The sequence below is a fragment of the Parasteatoda tepidariorum genome, chromosome 2 (genome assembly GCF_043381705.1).
Source record: "Parasteatoda tepidariorum isolate YZ-2023 chromosome 2, CAS_Ptep_4.0, whole genome shotgun sequence".
In the NCBI taxonomy this organism is placed as follows: domain Eukaryota; kingdom Metazoa; phylum Arthropoda; class Arachnida; order Araneae; family Theridiidae; genus Parasteatoda; species Parasteatoda tepidariorum.
The window spans coordinates 59,892,551-59,916,665 of NC_092205.1; the positions used below are offsets into that span (position 1 = coordinate 59,892,551).

At 26.7% G+C, this 24,115-nt stretch overlaps 1 protein-coding gene across 2 annotated transcripts in view; it reads left to right on the top strand.

Annotated features, from left to right (window-relative positions):
- Positions 1-19,744, top strand: part of LOC107457448 (CCR4-NOT transcription complex subunit 3) — a 36,268-nt gene extending 16,524 nt beyond the window's left edge. For both annotated transcript variants that reach the window (XM_043046694.2, XM_043046695.2), the window contains exons 8-16: positions 1,784-1,917; positions 2,748-2,824; positions 3,213-3,355; positions 5,048-5,430; positions 10,498-10,609; positions 11,450-11,681; positions 13,220-13,349; positions 14,331-14,456; positions 18,309-19,744. In XM_043046694.2, the coding sequence (XP_042902628.1) occupies positions 1,784-1,917; positions 2,748-2,824; positions 3,213-3,355; positions 5,048-5,430; positions 10,498-10,609; positions 11,450-11,681; positions 13,220-13,349; positions 14,331-14,456; positions 18,309-18,407 (1,436 nt within the window). In that variant the 3' untranslated portion in view covers positions 18,408-19,744. The remainder of the gene's footprint in view (positions 1-1,783; positions 1,918-2,747; positions 2,825-3,212; positions 3,356-5,047; positions 5,431-10,497; positions 10,610-11,449; positions 11,682-13,219; positions 13,350-14,330; positions 14,457-18,308) is intronic.
- The last annotated feature ends 4,371 nt before the right edge of the window (positions 19,745-24,115 follow it).

Sequence of the window (24,115 nt, forward strand, 5' to 3'; positions counted from 1 at the left end):
AAAGAAAAAAATTAAAAAAAAAAAATCAATCATGAAAATCATTCAGGAAACGAAGAAAAAAAAATCAATACTGATATGACTCAATGAGAAAGATGGTTTTTGATTTTTTTTTTTTTGTGTAAACTTTCTAATGAATAGTGTAAACACTTGCTGTTTTACATTTATTTTATTTTCAAATAGCCCAATAATAATTTAGATATAGATGACATAGTTTTGGTTTTGAAAGCATAAAGTGGTCTAAAACAGCTACCAATAATTTTTCATAAGATTTTTGAACATTGACTATTACACCATTTATTAGCAATCACAAATTTTAATTACTTTATCTTCTAAAATATTGATAACTTTAAATTTTTTTTTATCATTGCATCGAATTAATTTAAATATTTCTTATAAATGTACTCAAGTTTTAAATTTATTTTCTTTGATAATATTCTCCTTTATTTAGTTGTATTTCATACTTTATTGTAGCATTGATTTTGTTAAATTTTTGTTATTGAGTTGGATAGCAAATTTTTTTTTATGTAATTCGTTTAATTGTATATATATATGTATTATGGGGCATTATTATAGTAGTGGTATTCGGTATGCAATTAAAACTGCATAATTTTTTTTGTCTTCAGTCATTTTATTAAAAGAACTACATTAGCAATAAAATAATTGCAAATTTTTAAATCTGTGAATTTAGATGCTATCAATTATTTATATTAACAATTTTCAATAAATACATGAGGATGGAGCAGTTAAGCAGGTTCAAAAACTTTGATGCATCTCTTTCATTTCATCTTCAATAATAATTCAATGGCCGCAGAAATTTTTATTGGTAAAATGCCGGACCATCCATGAAATGACTTAAAAAAATTATTAGTCACATATTCACTGCATTTTAATTTAGAAATTATTAGAAATTGATTCAGAATGAATGAACCTTGTTTAATACAATTTTTAGCTAATATTGGATTTGGAAATTATAAACTAATCTATGCTTTTTTTAATAACTATCAATGCTTTATATGCTTTAATTTTTTTCATTAAATTTATTAAAAGAATTTCAACTTTTTATTAATCTTCTAAATAAGGAAACACTTATCAAAAATATCATTTTAGTGTGATAACATTAGTTATCATTTTATCACAAAATTACCATTTTAGTATGATAACATTAATTATCATTTTATCACAAAATTATCATTTTAGTATGATAACATTAATTATCATTTTATCACAAATTTATCATTTTAGTATGATAACATTAATTATCATTTTAGTATGAGATTCATTATTTAAAATACCGAACATCTCAATACATTAACATTCTTTTGCAGTTGACAATTTATTCTATTTTTACTGCATTACAAAATGAATATTCTTTTGTTATAGTCATGGTATATTATGATCTCATGCTCAATGTTTTTCAGCATTTTAAAAATAATTTCATGTATTTCAATTATAATAATAGTTTTATGTAATATAGTGAAATATAATATTAAAGTTATTTATGTACTGAGATGAATTATTATTAGAAGAACTCATTTTTTTCCAGATATGTTTTCTTCTTTTAATTTTCAAGCCTTATAAAATTTCAGTTCACCTTAAAACTTATTTAACAAGTTTTCTGGTTATAAATACTTAAAAGCATTATATTTTTATGCAATATTTGTATTAATTTAGAAAATGTTGATGTTAACATAGTTTAAATGTATCTTATCCCATGCCAGACATTTTAATTTTTATTCATGATGATTATTTGTATTAAAATTTTGGAATTTATTAATTTAAACAGGTCAACAATTAGCAAATGATTTGAAAAGCTCTTCTGTGGATGAAGAAAGTTCTGCAATTCTTTCAAACACTCCAACATCAATTGGTTCTGACTCTCCCAGTCACAGCCCAAGTTTAGATAACCATTCCACTGATGTGAGTTTATTTAGCTAATATAATTTTATCTAATTTAGAAAGTCAGAAATACTATTCTAGCAGAAAACTAAATTTTTTTAAAACATATGCGTGTTAGCAAGACAGCACTTCATCAGGCGACTCACTGCCTGCCAATAAACAGGAGCCTTTCCCTTGTCCTTGATAGTACCAAAAACTGTCATTTACCAACGGGTACTGTCAGTTACCAGGGGTAACTGCTCTTCTAATGAACTTGTGTAATTTATTGGAGTATTTGTTATGATTAGGAAAATAAGGCAAAATTATAGTTGAACCTTGATTTTTTAATCTAGGTTCCAGCATTGCTTGTATTCCTGTATGTTTTATTGGCTGTTATCAAAAATGCAATTCTTATAATGTTAATAATACTTGTTTACATTTTATTTGAAGCTAGATGGTTCTCTCATCTATCGTTCGTACATTTTCAAGTTATTTTCAAGTTTGTTAGATTCAAGTTATTTTAAGAAAAAAAATTAATTTTTTAAAGTTGACCCACATTTGACGCTCTCCCATTACTACCATTCACAATGAATGGATCCATGAGAAAGATTGATTGAGGTTCTACTTATTATATCTTATTCCAATTAAAGCAGATTATTAGTAGTTTGTAATCCAAAGTTTTTACCTATCCAAAATTTATGTGCACATTCCATATAGTTTTTACCATATTTAAGTTTTAATATAGTTTTTACCATATTTATTATTTTTACCATATAGTTTTTACCATTATTCTGCTTATGTTCAAATGTTCTTTTTTGAATTTTTAAATTTTTTTTAAAAGTAATTATAAGTTTAAATTTTTTTTTTTAAAGATCTCTAAAGCTTCAGATTCAAGCACCTCTGCAGCAAATGCTGTTCCAAAGCCACCTTCTCCTGTAAAATCCATCAAGTAAGTTTTTTTTTGTTGATCTTATGGGATTTTAACAGGGCTCAAATTTTAATATTGGTTAGATTTGTCATGCTATGCATCTTTAGTTTTTTACCTACTACTTCAGTGTAGAAATGATACTGAGATAATACAGTTTGATTGTTAAAAATTAATAACTTGTAGTAAAAAATGCAGTGTTTATACTAATTTTTCCACAATCATCCAATTTTTCTTATTTTTTTATTGTCATATATAGTGATTATTCTTAAAAATTATATAAATTTTATTAATTGTTAAATTATATAAAAATATGTTCATTTATTGGTTTAAACATCTGCAAATTATATATATTTTGAAAAATGTTTATTTAAACATTTTTGATTTAGTGATATATATTTTTTCTTTTTAGTAAAAATAGCTCTGTGTCAGAAAATAGTGGTCCAGGATATTCTAGTGTCAATGTGCATAATAACCAACCTGTGATAAATTCCCAAACATCTTCCACACCGTATTCCATTGCTGCCGCTGGGTTGCCAAACAATCATAGGAAATGTTTGTATTCTTATAGTTAAATTTTTTTTAATGATATTTGATGGGTATAGAAAGTTTTATAATTTGTCAATTTAGAGAAATGTAGTATTAGTGTATTAATAGTTCGTAATATCATGGTTTGTAATTCTGCTAAAATGCATTTAAATTTGATATCCTGTCAGTAGTACAAATTGTTTGGAATGCCTTTTAAAAAAGTTTCATTTATGATGGTTTTGATTCTCAAGGTAGTACAGTAGGGAAGCGATTATCCGGAACGATCGGGACCATTGCTATTCCGGATAACTGATTTTTCCGGTTTTCTGAATCGCTACAAAATGCCGTTTTTTTATTGTTAAACCCAACTAAAAAGAAAAAATATTTGGAAATAATCTTAAAAAGAGGAAAAAACAATGAAGTAATGCACTAATGATTATTTCCAAAATGATGGTAAGGTAAACATCTTTTAAAAAAGAAAGAAAAATCCTAAAATCTTATGAGGAAAAAAATTTTTTTAAAAGAAAAATGGCGAGAAAATTTATTGAATTTCGTTTTGGTTTTCCGGTTTTCTGATTTCCGGATAACGGGTTCTGTACTGCAATATGTTTTATTAAAACATCCATTTAGGCAAGTTATTTTGCTCAAAAGTCATTTTCACATCGTTGAATAGTTTTGTAGCCATATACAGTCTGTTTTAGTGGAAGTCATCTTGTTTAAATTTATTACTCAGTAGAGATTCAAATAGTTCACGGTTTCAGGACATATGAATCTAAACTGACAGTCAGAAAGACATCATAGGAATGCCTTTATGCTTCCTGTTTGCTCAATGAAAAACTGAAAAGATTTGAAATGAAGTTTTTGCCATCACTGAGTATAAGTGCAAAAAAATGGCTGACTACACTAACCATACTACTATAATTTGTAGAGTCTAAGAAAGTCTGAAATTGTAAAAAAAGGCGGCATTTTGAACATAATTGTCAAATTTGTGCTTTTGTGGACCATTAGCATTCTTTGCATTGATATAAAATGAAAATGTCAACCTTATTGATTGTTAAAAATTGTACAAGTGATAGCCTGATGTTGTAATTTTCACATTTGGAAAGTTTTTTAATTTTTCACTGAATCAACTGTTGGAAACTTTATTGCATTTAAATGTTGTTGCTTAGAATAAAATAATGAAGAGTGTCCTATTTACCAGCACTCATTTTTTGGAACAGTTTCAAAAATGTATCCTAAGTCTGCAGTAAATATTTTCCCTTTATAAACTATTAAGTATTCTTTTCTTTCATAAGTATATTAGTCTTAAAAATAGGTTTGCCAAATGTAATTTTTATTTGGTGTGTGTCATTTATTGATATATTTTCAACCGACAAATATTTTATTAACTATAATTGTAAGAATGCTTTTTCACTGAACATTTACATAATTTTTTGATTTTGATTTTTTGTTGTTGCTATTTTTGTTGCATTTTTGAATTTGGTGAATTACTGAAGGGAAACAATCTACATATACGAAGGAGGTAGATGTGAACTAATCTACTGATACCGACCTATTTTTGGTGCAAATATATGTAAATATTTTTTTTGGCAGAGTAAGAGAAGATGGCTATGGTTAATTGGATAATTTGGTCAATCAGTGTTTGGATAAATAGCATACTGTTGTGCTTAAAAATGTTGAACTTTTTCTAACCTTTCAATTAATATAATTTTTTTACAGTGTCCACTGAACGTGAAAATGCATGGTCATCTTCGAATTCCATGGAAGAGGAGCTCAATAACAATGTAAATATCAAGTCTCATTGTCCAAATTCATCTGAAGCACTTCATAACAACACTAACCATCTTTCGAAATCATCTGTGCCTATGAGCAATTCTTGGACAGATTCTAACATTAGGCATCGTTTTCGTGAAAATGAACCATCATCAGATGTGCAATGTGATTCTAGTGATCAACTTACTTTTAATAATAGTGATAGCCAACTACATTCTGGGACTGATGCCAATAAAAATGCAACTATATCTCTAAACTGCCAAAGTGACTCTTCTTCCGAATCTTGTTTCAATCCGTCTATTCCTTCAAATATCTCTTCGACGTCTGTGGTAAATATTATTTTCATGAATCTTTGTAATTATTTTGTTGAATTTAGTATTTCATTTTTATCATAATTAAAAACATAAAAACTAATCAATTTTGTTATGTATACAGCAGTTTTTTTATACGTAAGGATCAAAGTTATTTTCTCTTTGTCTTAATCTGTTGGCTATTTATTTATCTCTGTTATTTTTAGGTGACCTCTTTCCTCCAAACCAAACTCAGTCAGCAACAGGTTTAGAAAAACCTTAAAAAAACAGTTCTCTTTTGATTCAGAACTGTTTAGTATTGTGATTTAGTACTCTTGTAATTTAAATATGATTTTAATAATCTTTATTTTCATACATAAACATAAGCTGACGTTGAATTTCTTATCTGCTCGGTAATATTTTTTGAAACTAGCAAAATATAAGGTTATGGTCTACTTAGAATAAGAAAAATATAGTGAGTATTATTCTAGACTTTAGTAGGGAAACGACTTTTCTTTTTCCCTCTAAGTTATACTATTCGAATCACTATTCTTTTTCTTTTTGAAATGTAGTTTGGTATTATGCAGTTATCTTTAGATTTTTGAAAAAATCTTTTTTATTATTTAGGCATAGAGAATTTTTAAATCAATTTAAATCATTATTCAAATAGGTTTTTTTTTATCAGTTCACATAATTATGAAGATAAATTTTAAGTATCTAATAATGAAAGAATGACCAGTAGTGAATTAATTTTGCAAAACCACTAAGCTTTATTTCTTTAAACTTTTGAGAAAATGTATGGAAGATGTCAAAGTTATCAAGCCCTATTTTTCTTAATATAATGCAATGTTCATTCTAGACCTTAAAAAGGGCAGGGTGCTAGAAATTGAAAGGAATGCTACTTCCCCCTAAAAAAGGGTACCTATCGCAAAAAAGGACATTGTTCACCAATATTTGCATAACTCTTAAAACTCTCAAAATAAATTTTTTTTTTAATTTTATCATTTAAAAAATCTTTTTGTTAAGATAATTAGCTTAATTAAAAATTAATTTCTCAGTTAAATATGTCCATTCTATAAATTAGTTTGATTGAGCGTAATTCTCAAAAAATGTTGCGTGTTGTAATAATTACATATTAAAAATATCAGGATTTTAAAAACGGTGTCAAAATGAATGAAAATGAGATAAGTAATCATAATAACTGCCAAAAAAGAGATTGAAAATTAATGTGATCTTTTGCTGGAATTTTTGCATATCAAGCGTGGGAAAAAGTGATTACTAAAATATGAAATTTGTTAGCTATAACATCGTATTAATTCCATCAAGATCGAAAAAACCTGAAGGAAACTCTCAAAAAGCAACAAACAGCCAGAAAAACGTTTAATAAATGATTTAGATGTACGATAAAATTGATCTAAATTCAGAATGTCAAAAAGTGACTCCTTAAATTGAGAAACTCGCTTGTTATAATAACATTGTATAAAAGTCATAAAAAAAGAGAAAACAAGTGGAAATAGAATTGAACGCCTTAACTCAAATTCAGAATTCATCTGTATAATAAAGCAACAGCTTTATGTAGTCAATTAACTTTTTTTAAGTAATGAAATTTTTTATTATTTTTTTCTATGGATCATTCAATCTATTTCCTAGTTTGATTTCATACATATTTTTTCTTAAATAAATAAACATAAATTTTATCAGTTGTTTAGACAGATTTTTTCTTTTGGAAACTTTTATAATTGAAGATTGTGATAAATCTTTTACATGCAAAGATAAGTTTTATTCCGTCATATCAACTTTGACGACCTATTCACAAATCCATACATACTAACATAGAATAAAACTGGCTTTACCTGTTACAATTTCAAAAATGTGGAAAGCAGAGTGGGCTTGCAAGTATTAATAATTTTTAAAAAATTTATTATTTGGTTAAATTTGATCAATTCTGAACACTATTCAGCTCACTTTTTAATGAGAAAATGTTGGATGTGATACTTTGAATTGAAGAACTTAAAGCATTAAATGACAACCTATTCACAAATGCATATATACTAGTATGCAATAAAACTGACTTATTCTGTTACACTTTCAAAAATATAGAAAACAGAGTGTACATGCAATATTAGCTATTTTTTTAAAGTTAATATGTATTAGGCTTGATTAATTCAGCTCACTTTTTCATGAGAAAATGTAGGATGTGACTCTCTGAATTGAAGGAAGCATTAAGTCACGTTTTGAGATTGTTCAAGAGAGTAATTTTGGTGGAAAAGAAAACTTCCATGCAGTTATAGCTGCACTAGAGAAGTTTCAGAACTATCCCAGTATGACTCCTGCATCTTAAAATCATCTTCGTTCAAAGAAGATTTTATTTTATAAAGTTCACTGAGGGAAGAAATATTTCTAAGTTAAGCTTTACAAATATGCTAAAAGTTAAACTGATTACTAAGTTTATATTTTATTTTTAATGAATTTATATTTGACATTTTAACTAGACAGGATCAGGTATTCTTCTAGAAGAAATAAATACCAAGATGTGGATGAAAGTGAAAAAATCTGTACTAGATGACTGCATAGAATATGTCTTGATTGAATTACAATATATAATAAAATATTTTATTATACATTTATTTTTTAAATTTAAGCATTGATATCAATAATTTAGTTAAAATTTGTTGTTTATTTAAATTAACTCTCTTGTTTTAATAAGAAGCTTTTACAGTTCATTTACATAGAATTTGTTTGCATAAATTTAGTGAAAATTATTTAAAGTTGAGTGAATCTTTCTGTGTAAAATTAGGAAATGTTCTCCTCAAAGGAATTTCTGCCTTTATCCTATTTTCATATAATAGTAAAAAAGTTATTTTTAAAAACCATCATATTTTTGTAAATTTTTCAGTTTGTTATTGACATAAAGATGCAATTTTATAATTTATTAAATTGTTCTCAAATTGCAAGCAAAACACTTATACTTTTCAAAATATATTGATATTTTATTAATGCCATGATAAATAATAGGTAATGAAGTTAATAATAAGAGGTTTTGTAATTACTAGCTATAACTGAGAGATAAGTTTATTATCTTTTTATTTAATTTTTTCTACTCTTAATGAAATACCGAGCATTGAAATGAAGCATTTTATACTCCATTGTTTTGAGTTTTATATTAAATATTTCATAAGTTTTCAGAAAATTGGTAATGTGATGGAAATGTTAATTGGAGTGCAATGTTAAGAACTTATGACATGTAATTGTTTTTATAAAAAATGCTGAACTAAAATTTATTTTACTTAAAGTTAATTCGAATAAATTAATGGGTATTACAATGCTTTCTAACAATAGGTAAGAGTTATTCTTATGTACATCTAGGCATTTTTAGGGATCTTTATCACAAATAAAATTAAGTTTATTTTATTTTATTTTACCTTTTATTAGGCTTATTTCGTTTGCAAAAATAGTTTCAATGGATATCTTTTTATTTTTGAATTTCTGTAAACACTGATGATTTTAAGTTTTTTTCTTAAAGAGTTATACAATTCTGCAAGGAAAAAAAAAAAAAAAAAAAAAAAAAATTAAAAAAAAAAAAAAAAAAAAAAAAAAAAAAAAACTTGTAGTTTCAGGATTTTTTCCCCTTAAAAGTAAATAACATTTTAAAAAAGAGTTTCCACATATTTGTCAAAAGTATCATTAATTCTAAAATAAATGTTTTTTTTTTTTGATTAAAAAAAAATGAAATCTGGAGGTTTTCTGAAATAGTTACCTGGAAACATAAATAGCTGGTTTTCAACTATAAAAATAGTTATCCGATTGATTGTGAAAAATCAAATTAGAATCAGAGAATAAAGAAGAACTACTAAGTTTAGAAAAAAAAAATTGCCCAACACAAAGATAGAATAAATCAATTAAATAAGTTGTAAAAAAAGCTGAGAAATTTTTTACAAACTCTAAAAGCAAACATGTTCCCTTAAAAAAAGTTTTCTTTCAGAACCATTATGAATTCAGTTTTTATATTAATTATATAATAATAATAATTGTTTGTAATAATTATACATGTATGCGAAAAATATAAATTGTTTTAAAAATAAGACAAAGTATAATATAATATGTATGAAGTATATATAATTTGTAATAAAATTGAATAATAACTAGTTTGCAACTGTCTCTGTAAAAAATTTATTTTCATACATATATTTTTTTGCTGTAAAAATTTTTCTTTACATCTCTAGTTTTTAAATGTGCATACTTTATTATATGTACGCAAAATTTATTTATAATTTCTGTTAAACAAAGCATTTTTTATGAAAACTACTATTTATAATTTAATACATTTCAAAATGTTAAAAAGACAGTACATTATAACAACAGTGCACGATAACAGGTGGAATTGATGTTGTGAACTTTTTCTTATAAGTAAATGCTTACATTTTATGTTAAAATAGCAATAAAGAAACTAAAAGATGAAATCAACACATTTGCCTCTTTTCCTTTAATTTTGAACAGCTGCTTAGATTTTATATACACATATTGAGTTGACTGCTTTTGAATAGATAGTGTAAAATGCATTGGGAGTTATCAAAAGATATGAAGACTAGAATAAAACATAATGAAGGAATAGCTTTTGACATCTACAACACCGAAAATAAATATGGATTTCAATAGTAAGCTGTCAAGAAAAAAAAAAGAATATTTTTTTTTGCTTAGCTGGTGATCATCTACACCTTTACTTTATAAATTTAAAGGATGAGGATTTTAAGATATGAAATAAGATAAATGTTGTTAATTTGAGCACTACTAAATTTGAGCTCGTAATAACGGTGGAATTTTATATTTCTAACATTAGCATTTTGATGATGGCTTTGAATCTTGTTGTAATGACGGAATTCTCGTTACATGCCTAACATAATATATCTAGCTCTCACTGTACTTAGATTAATTTAAAAAATATTCTAAAACTTTTCTTATTAGTCTCATATTTATATGTAATCATTTAAAATTATGTTTAAAAATTTAATAGTACTTTTAAGGGAAAGAAAATTTAATAAGATTGAATTTTGATTTCTATACTGAATTATGATATCAACATAATTAATTTTTAATATCCTTTTTTAGATTTTAGATGATGCACAATCCACCATAAAAAATCATTCGGAGCGACCTGTCTTAAACAGTGCGACGAACAGCCATATCCATAATTTACAGTTTTCAGCATTACAAAGCAAAGGTAAATGTATAAACTATGACTAAAATATTTTTAAACCTTTGAGTTATACTCTTATTTTTATGTGATCCTGATCAAGCAAAATATGGTTGTGAAAATTGTTTATTTTATTCAGGATTAGCAAGGTTTTAGAAACAAAATGTTTTTATCTTAGTTAGAAACCATGGTTTTTTATTGCTTTATTTAAAGCTTGTATAAACTGTCTAAAATCCTTAGGTCAGCAAACCAAAAATTTTCTGTTCATTGCTAGGCTTTATAGAATTTTTATTTAAATATTACAAAAATATTGAGAATATGAATAATGCTAAACAGTAAATGTTATGACGAAAACTCAACTGTAATTTTAATTATTTGGGATCTAGTTTTTAAATTATATATTTTTTATTAAAAGAAATCAATGCATTTATTTTAATTTAAAAAAATGTTTATTTATATAATTTGAAATATATCAGTTAAGTCTGAGAATCAATGAATTGGGGGATTTCATTTGGTATTGGACAAATATATTAAATGTCTTTTAAAATATAACTATTTATTATATTACTTCAATCAAATAAATTACATTGCAATAAGTGCAAAGTGATTGTATTTGATTTGTAGTTATAAATGTTTTATTTAATTTTAGAACCATAGGTTTTAGAACTTTGAAATATTTTTGTACAATAAATCTCACATATCCTGTTCAATACGTAATTTTACTTATTACATTATTTTATTTTATTCTTGTATGTTATTTTGAGCACCAATAAATTTTACGTACAAGAGTTTAAGTTTCACAATTTTCATTGTTTGATATTTAGTTACTAATACACGTTAAAGAAAAATATTTTTAATTTAAAATAGGGTCTCAATTAACGCACAATATTCTTGGAAATAATGCTTCAGAAATCTTTATTGACACCACACTGCCATCCTCATCTAAAGTAACACCTTCAACAAACACTGTGGAAATAGATCTTTCCCAGATATTTGGTGAAGTTCATAATCATTACACAATGGAGGAAGTTCAGATTCTGCAAGCACTTGATGGTTCAGCCAAACGTTTACCACTTTTAATGGATTCACAAAGACTGAGGTTTGTCATTGTTTTCTGCAACTCATTCATCAACTAATGCAAGTATACAAAATGAAATACATGTCGCTAAAGTATTTTTCCATTTATTTAACATGGAAAAACACTTATTATGAGTTATTAAATTTAGGAATGTATCTTAACCCCTTAACAATCGGTTAATTTTCAAGAAAACGGTCATAAAAGTGCCTATTTTTTTTTTATCCGTGAAAATTATCTAAAAATGTGTGTATGAACAATTTATATATATTCATTTTTTAATTTTTGATTAATTTTATCGTGACATTTTAACAAAAATTAAATTTTTAGGAAAAGCCAGCATACTATGACTGAATGTTGGCTTTCCAGCAAGCAAGGAAATTAAAAAAATATGTGTTTTAAATATTACAAAAGAATTTTATTAAACTTACGTATAATATAAATAAAGATTAGTAATTTTTTCTTGTGTGATAAATTTCAAAGCATGAGATACAGAGGCCAAAGTCACAATCTGGACAGTAGTACCGAGTTTCTTTCCTACATCTTTTATTGTTTTCATCTCTTTCACAATTTCCTTAAAAATATCCTGGTACTGCCATCTGGTGTGTAAAATGAGAAATAAAAAGTTTTCCGGGCAAAAGAAATGAATTAGTTTTATTCTTATTGGTGCGTTACTGCTGAATACTCCAGCCCGTCAGTATCATGGGAGCGAAACATAGAGGGCGAAACCTCACCCCGTCATTTTCACGGGAGCGAGAAGGAAGGAGTTAAATTGCTAAAAAATTATTTTACATATAGTTTTAACACAATTTGAACGATCTCAATATGTCTAAGAAATAGCAGCTGACACACAATAATTTAGTACATTTTAGCATATTTTTTAAACCCAAAAATTTGAACAACATAAGAAAAAAGTTTTTCTTTAATTTAGAGCATGTTATTTGAATTCTATTTCTGTCTTACTTTACCTTGGTCTATAATAATTTATTGATAATAAACATATAAAATTGTGTGTACAGATTTTATAAAGAACTTCCCTCACCATTCCATGGTTATGAAATTTAACTGTTTCCAGTCAATTGGGTCAATAATGACAAGTTTCGGCTTGGATCTGTGAGAGAAAAGGAATAAGTTCAAGGAATCCAAGAGGGATTGAGAAGCTCCCCTCTTTGAAATGCGCTATTCCTTGCTGAAATTACAGCAAATGGAATTTTTTCTGTCGACAAATTATACTTTAGTTCTTAGCTTGTGTTTCCTCAAAATGTTGTTTGTAAAATAAATATTTTCACCTTGATGAAAATTTAACTTTTTTTTTTCATTTGCCATTATTCCAAATGCAATTATGTATGTATTTGTAATTGTATCTATCTAATGTATTTGCTATTGTGTCCTAAATAGTACTATAGCATATTAAGCACTGTATTTAACAAAACTAAAGTATTTAAGAATTTAATTTGGACAAAAAAGTGTTCCATGTATCATGTTTTGACCTAGAATTAAGCATTTCACTTTCCTGATATATTGTTTAATCAAATAATTTTTTGTTTGTTTTATTGTCTTAGGTATCATGGTCCAGGTGGTCCTGCATCAACTCCAGAATACTATCCAACAAGTGTGGCAAATTGTAATTCCATGGAATTTTTTCAACGTTTGTCTGCTGAGACTCTCTTTTTTATCTTCTACTTTTTGCAAGTTAGTCCCAAATAATTTTTAGTGTATAACTAATAGATTATTTATTTATGTATTACTTAAGATTCTTTCACAGTTCTATATATGTTTTGAGATATCCTATTTTTAGATCTATACGTGGACTTTTTAAACACTTAAAATTGTATTAAAGTTTTGGGGGTTGGCTTAAACACTGGTAACACATTTGGACACTGTTCTTTGCCAGGGACCAGTGACTAAAATATAGTTTTAGTGTATACACATTTTCACTGGTCCATTTATATGTCTCTATATTAGAGTTTTTGTAACATTTTTTTTTTAATAAAGTGATTTTAAATGAAAAATTGCAATACAAAGAATCTAATGTTAATGAATAATGTTCACAATAACATAAACCAAATATGTTATGATGAAATATGCTATTTTATGACAATGACACAAACCCAAACTCCAGACTGCAAATCAAAAAAACCAAAACAGTATATCATCCTTTTACATTAATTGCTGGTCCATAGGATTAACGATAATTAATATTTTTTTATTATATTTGCCGGAGTCAAATTTTAGTGGTTCTGGGTCAACAGACCAAATATCGAGAATTTATCAGTAATCGGAACTTGAGCATCATAGTAAGTGGAGAGCTAACGATCTAAAATTTACTTATGATCGGGGTGGTTTATATTATTTTATGTGAAACTTATAATAAAAAGTTGGACTAAGAAGATCTTTTTGTTTAATTTATTAGTGAAAATTATTATTTTTTAATTACATTAATTTATATTTGGAATACAGAATTTTATATTAGATTAAAAAATTGTTTTTAAGAATAAGAAATTCAGCGTTTGACTTAAAGATAAAATATGCACAAAATCCACCACTTTTAATTTAAAGATAGGGAGTCCGCCCTCATACCTAAAAATATGTTTTATTAAATATTATTATAAATATTTAAAAAAGTGCTTCTTTGTCAAATATGTATATGAAAAAATTGTTTATTTTCCCTAGGGTACAAAAGCTCAATATTTTGCGGCAAAAGCATTAAAACAGCAATCTTGGAGGTTTCACACAATGTTTATGATGTGGTTTCAAAGACATGAAGAACCAAAAACTATCACAGATGAATATGAACAGGTAACGTATTTAAATGATTTGCTTTAAATTTTACCAATTTTTTTGCAATTATTGTTTCTTATGTTTTCCAAATCAAAATCAATGTTTTTTTCTATGTTACTTGTTAGAACACATGAGCGGGTATCATATTTTTTAAGTTGTTTTTCAATATTATTCTATTTTAAAACAGTAGAAAATGTAGCCTAAAGTTATTTTTGAATGAAATCTATCTAAATTACTTTTCTGTGCTTAAAATTATGTTTCTAAGTTTACAATAATTCTTTCTGACCATGCATAGTGAGATTAGTTGGGTCTCGGACAGCAGAAAATTTCGGTGTTCGAAGTTATCACTTTTTAAGCATGATCACACTTTTCTTAAATTCAAAATTTCTGAATGGTTTTCAAAACAACTTCTCTTGTTCCGAGCTCTCTTCATATCTGACACTGAAATTTCTTAATTACTTTGACATTTTTCTACCTTGTTTAATTAGCAAATTTGTTAGATTTTGGAGGTTATGAAAATTGATGTTCATTTATATTCTTTAAACAAACTCTTTGTTTCTGAAACTGAAAATTTGCTGAAGGAACAAGGTTTAAGTAAATAATATACATGGAGGTAAATGTCTAGCTTCCATAGGCATAATATAAACCAATCCCCCAAAGTTAGGAGTGGTCCCTGTTTATAAAGTAGAAACCAACATTTAGGAGCCCAACAGCATAGGTTCTTGAAACAGGTTTGCACCCTCCTTTCCTCCAAGCCAATACTGTGGTCAGGGGCAGATTAAGCGCCCGCGAGCCCTAGGCCATTCAAATTTTTGGGGCCCTTAGATTAAATTTTTTTCTCGTATATATTTTATTTATTCAAATATAAAAGTATTTTATATCTTTTCGTTTAAGAAAGCATATTTAAAATAAAAATAAATAATAATAAATTAAATTTTACTTTATTTTATTAAATTAAAACTAAAAAATAATCATAACATTTTGAAAAAATTTGGAAAATCATTGTTTTTTTTAATTTTTTAAAATTTATTTAAAAAAAATCCATTCTAAGGGGGCCCCTAATCATTGGGGTCCCCAGGCCATAGCCTAATGGGTGATCCGGCCCTGACTGGGGTAGGGGTGAAGAAGAAAATTTTTCTTTTTATTTATTGTTGGTTTGTTCTGCATTTTCACACTATTGATAAACAGTACTGTACTATTAATTTAGATATTTCTTTAAGAATACATTTATATTTTCTATGTTGATTAAATCTACTAACACATTTTGACACAGAAAAAAAGAATAAAACATCGGTTGGCAGGAGACAATGTATGCGACCATACATTTGTCCAACTACGGGTACACAAGTGATGTACCTCCTGACAATCACTTTACTTCTTATGCCTGCGCACTTGATCATATGATACTACATATGACGCTCTGCTAAATCTGAGTATGTTGCTCAACTTGTGAGTAGTTTTTCTGTTAAAGCTTACCGCACCTAACAATTCCCTGTGTTAGCTACGCATTCTGACCTTCTTCTTTCTACATTCTTTGGGTTTAAGCAAAGAATATACATAGGATTTAAAGATGTAAAAAAGTAGTAGAAATTTTTACAACAAATACCAGAAGTGTTTACATTACATCAGGTAAAGTTTGCATGCTTTAAAATATATTAAATGAGTATACATCCTATATCTTCAGATCTATGTCTTAGACAGTAATTGCCGCATCTCTTTATATTATACGGATTAAAGTTTGATTTTGGTAGAAAGTTTTTAAATCTAACTAAGCTACAAGGTACAGGGACTTTCTTAGTTTTCTTTTCCCCTCTATTCTCACTACCTTAGATTTTAATGCAATTCAATTAGATGTGATTTTTATATAGATTAAAGAATAGCTAGATTGCATTGTAGTGTGTCAACTAGTTTGGAAACAGCTATGTAACCTCTTTATATGAGTGACAGCTATGTAATCTCTCTGTGAGAGACTGCTATGTAATTTCTAAATGAGTGACAGCTATATAATCAGAAAATATTTGCAGAACGCGCCTCTCTAAAAATGTTTTGATTTTGTCATTTTTTCGGCATGCTGCGGGGCATGGCTAAGACTCAAATCTTCTGTATTTTGAAGAATTACATAAAATTTTGAATCTTCTCAGAATTACTCATATACATAGGCATGTGAGGATAGTTTTTCCTGCTTTGCTAATGACATAAATTTTTGCTGCATTTCAACGTGACCAATGTTGTAAATTGTTAATTTTACAAAATGTAAGATGTGAAACATCTGCTAGGAGGAGAAAGAGAGGATCATACTTTTCTTTTCTTTTAAATTTATTTGGGCTGAATGTGTTAAATTATCTTTACTTAAAGAACAATATATTAAAAAAAAAGTTTAACTGTGCTATTGTTTCTGTATTACCACTTTTAAAACATGGTTAGATTGACACATGTATTGATTTAATATTGAATGACTTTATATTGACATTTTACCTTTTTGTTGATGGCTAGTGAAACAAAATAAGTCTATAACAATGCAGGTGCTATATACAATAGGTTAAGTACAATTTCTTTTGTTATGTATTATTTTGCACTCACAGGACTCAAGATCGTCTTTCTCGATTTAACAGCATTGTACACTTGCACTATCAAGTGATCAGTATAGCGTTTCAAGTAGTTAGACTATTCATGCTGATTAGGGATGTATCAGGTACCCAGTAATTTATAATTATAATAATTTACCAGTTAATACCGTAATTTCGCACGTATAGCCGGCACCATAGTATAGTCCGCAGACCCAATTTTATATAAAAAGAATTTCAAAAATCGTCAGATAGTCCGCGAACTATACGTCTGAAATCATGTTATTTTAATACTGCAATATTAATGTATAACGGAATTAAAAAAAACAAACCTGATGATGAAATTTAGGAATAAAAATAATTTATTGAGTGCAAAATTTATCATGAAAAGGAAAAAAAAAAAAGAAAAAAATCAAACGTAGTGGAATCAGAAAAACAAAACTGCAATCTGCTTCATAAAATAATCCTATGTTTAAATTAATAAACAATTCTCCTTTTATTTTTNTTTTACTTTTATTAATTGATGTCAAATAGATAAATATATTTCTCTCTTTCATCTTCTGTACAATGATATGCATGTGCAATGCATTTTCCCCACCCCCTTGTAAATCAAACAGAAAACGAAATCAGCATGCCACTCCTTTGAGTTTGATTGACGGCCTAAAGGAGAAAATAAAGATCTAAAACCTTCAAGGTCGCGGAAGAAATTACTTTTCTCTGGGTAAACAGGGAAAAGAATTCTCCCCTTCCTCACATTTTCCTCTACTCAACTTCAAGGATGTGTCCAATTTTCTTATTTTTTTTCATATCGTTTTAGTTCAAAATGGGGGGGAGAACCAAGTAAAAGTTTTCCCCGGATTATCGATACGATACATAGGAATGTTTTCTTGGAATCTCGCACTGTTGTTTATATTTGATCATCGGCAGTTCATGACAGCATGATTTTTAAATTTCAATGATTTTAACCGTGAACAACCAGCATTTTATCCGCACTGGTGGATAGTCCGCATTTTAAACACAGATAGTCCGCTGACTGTATGTGCGAAATTATGGTAAATACAAATTCGACCAGGTACCCTGTACTGGCCGGCTAAAAATATAAATTTTTGCGAGGTGTTCAAATCTGGTTGGATAAGCGAATAACTTTTTATCGGGTACATCTCTAATTGAGACCTTTCTGGTGCTTATTTTATCAGTCTGTGAGGAAATATAAAATTTCTATCTGCACATAACTTCCTTTTTGAAGTAAAATTATTCTATAAATTTTAAAATTAAGTATAAATAACTTTTTCTCTTTCTTTTTCAGGGCACTTATATTTATTTTGATTATGAAAAGTGGTCTCAGAGAAAGAAGGAGGGTTTTACTTTTGAATATAAGTATCTTGAAGACAGAGATTTAAAATAAGAGTTTACTTCAAATTTTTAGTTTTTAAGTCAGCCTCATGAGAAGTTTTAAGTACAGGATTCTATGTCACGAAAATCAGTTTGAAAGACTTTCATTGTCTGAATAGTTGAGCTACATGTAGAAAACTATCTTTTTTTTTTTCTTTCACCAAGCAACTGAATTTCATTTAGAAAACAATCTTTTGTAAAAAGATTTTTTTTTCTGGCTCAGCAGTTGAGCTAAATTTAGTCAAAATTATCTTATCTTTAAATAAATTTTCTTTTTCTCAACCAGTTGTAATTTCTCACTCATAATTTCCCATATTATGCCGGAAAAAAAAAAGCCACTTGGAATCTGTCATATGTATCACATATACGATTGTTGCATTTTTCTTACCTATGGTCATTAGTCATAATCAACTGTAAAATGAGGGTTTTAAATTTTTTAATTTTAAATTATATTGTTATAATAGCATTTGCGAATTTTTATTTTTAGAATGAAATTTGCTAAATTTGTAATTGTTGATCATGTTTGTAAATATTTTTAATAAAAATGTTTTTGGAGCTACTAAAGTGTTATATCTTTTAGTAGCAAGTTGAAAATTGATGCAATAAAAATGTGATTAAAATATTAAAACAAAAGATTTATTGTCATGGTAACTTAGTTGATAAAAGTATTTAATAACATTTTTCAAAAATCTGTATGTGTACTAAAAAACATTAAAATAAAATTTCTGTTTAATATTAACTTATTTTCTTGTTCTGCAAGCAAAATTTTATTTTGTGTAACCATATCAAGAAACAAGACTATATATCAATCTGTTTTTATCAATTTTATTTATTGCTGTTTAAATATACAATACGTATTATTAATTTAAATTATTTAAATATGTTTAGTTTTTAAAAATATAACTTTTCTCTGAATTTCATTGTTAAACATATTTTGGTGTTCTAATGAAAGTAAAAAGAATTTCGAACAAATTTTGGAGTTGTATACAAAAAACATGAATTTTTATATTTATTATTTTAAAAGTTGTTAAAAAAATAAATTGAATTGCAATAGGAGATCTATTTCATAAATTTTGCTCTCTAAAATATGTTTTTTGAACTGAAAGTATTCATTTTTATAATGTATAAATTTTTTTTTCTTCCAAAGTGATGCAACAATTGCTTTTATTAATAAACCAAATTGAAATACAAAATTTACTACAAAATTATTTTAAAATTTTTTTGTTGCTTGTTATTATTATGCGTAATTATTAAATGCTGTAAATAATATACTAATAACCTTATAAATATTTGCTTGCAGAATGTATTGTGTTATGAGATTGTTTTGGATATACTCCAATTCTTTAAAAATATTTGAAAAGTTTAATTGATTTCATTAATGTTGGTTTTTCTAATTTAATATAATATAATGATTATATACTTAAAATAGCTTCTTTTTTTAAAATTAACGTTTTGTACTATTCTATTGTATTTAAAATAAGTTAAAAAAAAAGATGAAGGATTCCTACGATTTTTATTTTAAATTGCTCTTAGGTTGTTATTGATTTATACTGTTTCACGTCTGTAAAATAATGAATAATATGTCCTAAATCTTTTTTAATTATTATTTCTATAACGTTAAAAATATTTTTGAAACTATCTTTTTGAGGAAAATTTATACTTGTTTTAGTGAGACATAAGGATTAAAAATAAATTTTATGTTTAAATTTTCATACAATTGCATAGATATATGAAAACAAAGCTTTTTATTAAAAGATACAATAGTATATGATCTTCTGTTGAAAAGAATTTTGTAATGGTTTAAAATTATTATCAAAATTCTTTTTTTCAAATACATTTTTAAATATTTATTTGATAGTTTTCATTTATGTTATTCAACTTGTTACGAAATGGTGAATTTTTATTGTAGTGTGTGCGAAATTCATTTCATTGTAACTACGTATGCTGAATTTGTTATTATGTAAAATTTATCACTTTACTAAAAATAAAAAAAAATCACAACTTCTAAGAGCTTTGGAGTGGATGGTTTAAATTTTGACTCTGACTTATATTCTGTTGAAATTTACCCTGGACTTTAGGAAATAATATTATCCTAATCCTAGATTCATAAACCCAAGACCGTGCAAAATATGTGAACATTTGTACATTTTAAAGTAAAAGGGGCACTTAGTACCTTCCCAGCTTCTTATTCAAAAAAATTAACTTCTAAATTAGTAGATCGTTTAACAGAAAAATAATTCTAAGTAGATCCTTCCTAGATCATTAGACGAATATTATGAATAATGTCTCATGCTTGTTATGAATCTAGGATTAAATAAATATTAATTTCAATCTTTTTCTTATGTACAAATAGAATTAAAGGTATTTTACTTAAAATTTTTCTTACATTATTAGTTATGTGATAATTTTTAATTTAAGAAATTTTGCTATAAATTATAGTAATTTGAGTAATATTTTTGTTTACATAATAAATATTTGTCTAAATCTTCATAAGATCTGAGACTAATTTCTTTTTAACTTTTGGGAGCTAAGTTTTAACTAAATGAAGTTAAGAGCTCTGCTTATTATTATTTGTGCTTACGTTCTCAATAAATTTTTATGCGATTAATCATAACATGTGATATACCTGCAACTTACAAATTTAATATCAAAAGGCATTATAATTAACTTGTTACATGGTGCTACTTGTGCATTTCTGATTTTGTTGCATATTAATGTGAAAATATTTATTGTATTTATGTTGGTTGTAAATGTGTATTTGTTTATAAAATTGATTTTATGTTTACTTTTATTGTGCAACTAAAATCAGATTTACTTATGCATGAAAACTTGGAAAATTATACTGCCTATGCTTTTAAGTGTTCCTTAATGATACATTGTCTTCCCTTCTAATGGAAGGAAACAGGGTGTCATTTATTTCATAAACAAGAATGCCAACTGTTTTGAATTTTCAATGTTCATTGATCCACTAAAAAGCAATTAAAGTCTTCAAGAATAAGCTTAATATTGTCATTTAATTCCTTTGAATGCAGACCTGCCCATTTTTTTTAATATCAAGAAGACTTTTTAATATTAAAATCTTCTGCTTTCTTGCAAAAGATGGAATCTTCCTTTTTTGCTGTTCAACTATCAATTATGTTTCCCCTGATTTTGTCAGTTTTGGGTACATTCTTGAGATAAAATTGGTGACAAGATATGAATTTCAAATCATACAGCTCTGATGATATTTTAAACTAAAAAACTTATGATTTAATTTAGACATTACATAACTACCTTTTTTATGGGATCACTGTGATAAAATAAGTAAGTAAAATAATAAAACGTTAGTCATATTTTGGTAATTAAAGAGTGAAGTTCAAGTTTGCAGGAACCCAATCTAAATCCTTTAGCATTTCAATATGGAGTAAAAAGAATTTTTAATAGAAGTGGGGAAATAATATAAATTCATCACAATACCAGAATTGAATTAAGGCATTGGAGAGACAGGTGAAGATTTAGTACTTATTTTTAAGTATTATACTACTGAAAGAGTATTAGTATTTTGATAAATTAAAGTAATAATATGTAAATTAAAGAAAAAATCAAATTTTTATTAATAAAAGTGGGCAGGTATGTAAATGCTAGTTTAAATTTACAAATTGCAGAATATTTTGAAAACTTTATAACGTTTATAGTAGAAAACTTAGACAACTGTTTGTAGTAACTTTTTATTTTAAATACAAATTTATCAATGTTGGTTTAATATTGAATTTTAATTTCCTTCCTTCAATGAAATTTTATGTAAAAAGTTTTTCAGCACAAGATGGTTAGGGCTCACAATGGGACTGTCACTCTTGAAATGTTTCAAGTCATTTAAGTAAAATTGCAAATAAATAGAATGACTTTTCCACTTTTAGCAGCTTTAAATCACCTCCCCCCTAGAAATATACATTAAGTGGCAAAAGGCATTATGTAACAAAACTTGCTTTTATTTCAGTTTCATATTAGTAAAAGATAATTTAAAAGTATTACTTTTTTTTACAGGGCAAACTAAAGAAAGTTGATTATGTAAAAAACTTCTTATGTCTCAAAGAAGAATGTTTTCATCAAATAGCGTTCTTTTATTTTGAAGCGAACTTTTTTTCTGAAAGTTTTAAATAGTGCAAAATCGCAGAATATTTTTTTTCAACAAGATATTTGAATTGGACAATTATAATTTCCCGATGCCATTCATAATTATAACTCAGTTAGAAAATTTGCATAGCTCAATTAGATTAAATAAACTGCTTTTAATGTAGAAAAAAAAACTAATACTGACGTCTTTTTGTTGTAAACATTTCACTGAAATCATGGGAGTGTAAAACGTTTTAATGAATATTTTAAACTCTGCAGTAGACTTCCCCCCCTCCATATATATGTAAAGCCCGAAGTCTAGTAAATCCTGGGCATCAAAGTGGTTTGGCTATCCGCAAAAGGTTGAAATAGGATCACATTTCAGAGTACTTAGGACTTATAGCAAGCCACTCTGGTAAAATTTAAGATTTACCAGAGTTCATGATTTTACATATTAGGTCCCAGGTTTTTACAATAACATATAATCTAGGTTTTTTCTTACAAGCCTGATCTTTATGAAAATTATAGAAAAAAAAATACTGGCATTTCTTTGCGCAAAAGACAGAATAGTATTTTTAAAGAGTTGGCATGCTTGTATTATCCTTTCATAAATGTTTGGAATCTTTTATTTAGAACAAAGTTTTGTTTTTCCCGATGGATTGTATAGTTATTGTTTATTTTGTCTAAGATTTTGAAAGTCTTTTTTGCTGTAAAAAGTTTTCTAATGAATTCTCAGGTTTTTACTCCATGTGACACTTGTATATATTAAAGATTGAAGACGGCCATGACTTTATAATTTCTGTAATGACAAATAAATACTCATGATGGTATTTTCTGTTTACTTTAATGCATTTTCTCACATATTTCCACAAGATAGGTATTATACTTTAAGCTTTAACTACCAACCGAATTTGAGGTTGCTTTTCTACACTGAAGATCTGTTTTGTTCCATATAATTCAAAAGAGAAATTGTTCTTGTAATCAAAGATTTAAGGGTGACCAACGTTGGGTAACAATAATAAACATGTTTTTTTTTTTTTAAATATTGCATTAAAAGGAGCACTTAATTTTCATTAAATAAGTGTTAATTTTAATAGATATAAATTATTTTTCTCATAAACAATATGTTTAAAATGTTAAAAGTCGACCCATTTAGTTAAAAAAATTTAAAATTCTGCAATAAACTAAGGCAAGAAGCCAGTTTTTAACTATAGAATGCTTTTAATTAGGTGCAATACAGAAACTATCTGGAAATAATACCAAGGAATAAACTGATGTAAAATGAATAGCCTGTCGCTACAATTCCACAGGCCTATTATCTGTTATAAACAATTCTTACAGGACAGCAGTTTAAACTGTCCCAAGGTATATATACATACCGATTCCTTATTTCATATCTTTCTCATCTCCTTAAAAACACTTGTTTTTGTAGTAGAGGCAAGTAATGCCTGAATCTACATTAATTTGTTAATACTCTGGATAAAGCTGACAATATTAAGATAATTTTAAGTACTAGATTTAGGACTCTTATTTGAGAGAATAGGGTCTTTCGAGGAAAATGGAGATGTTTTAGTTATTGTTTAGTTTACCCTATTAGAAAGTCCCCTTCTTGCAATCTGTCTTGATCTT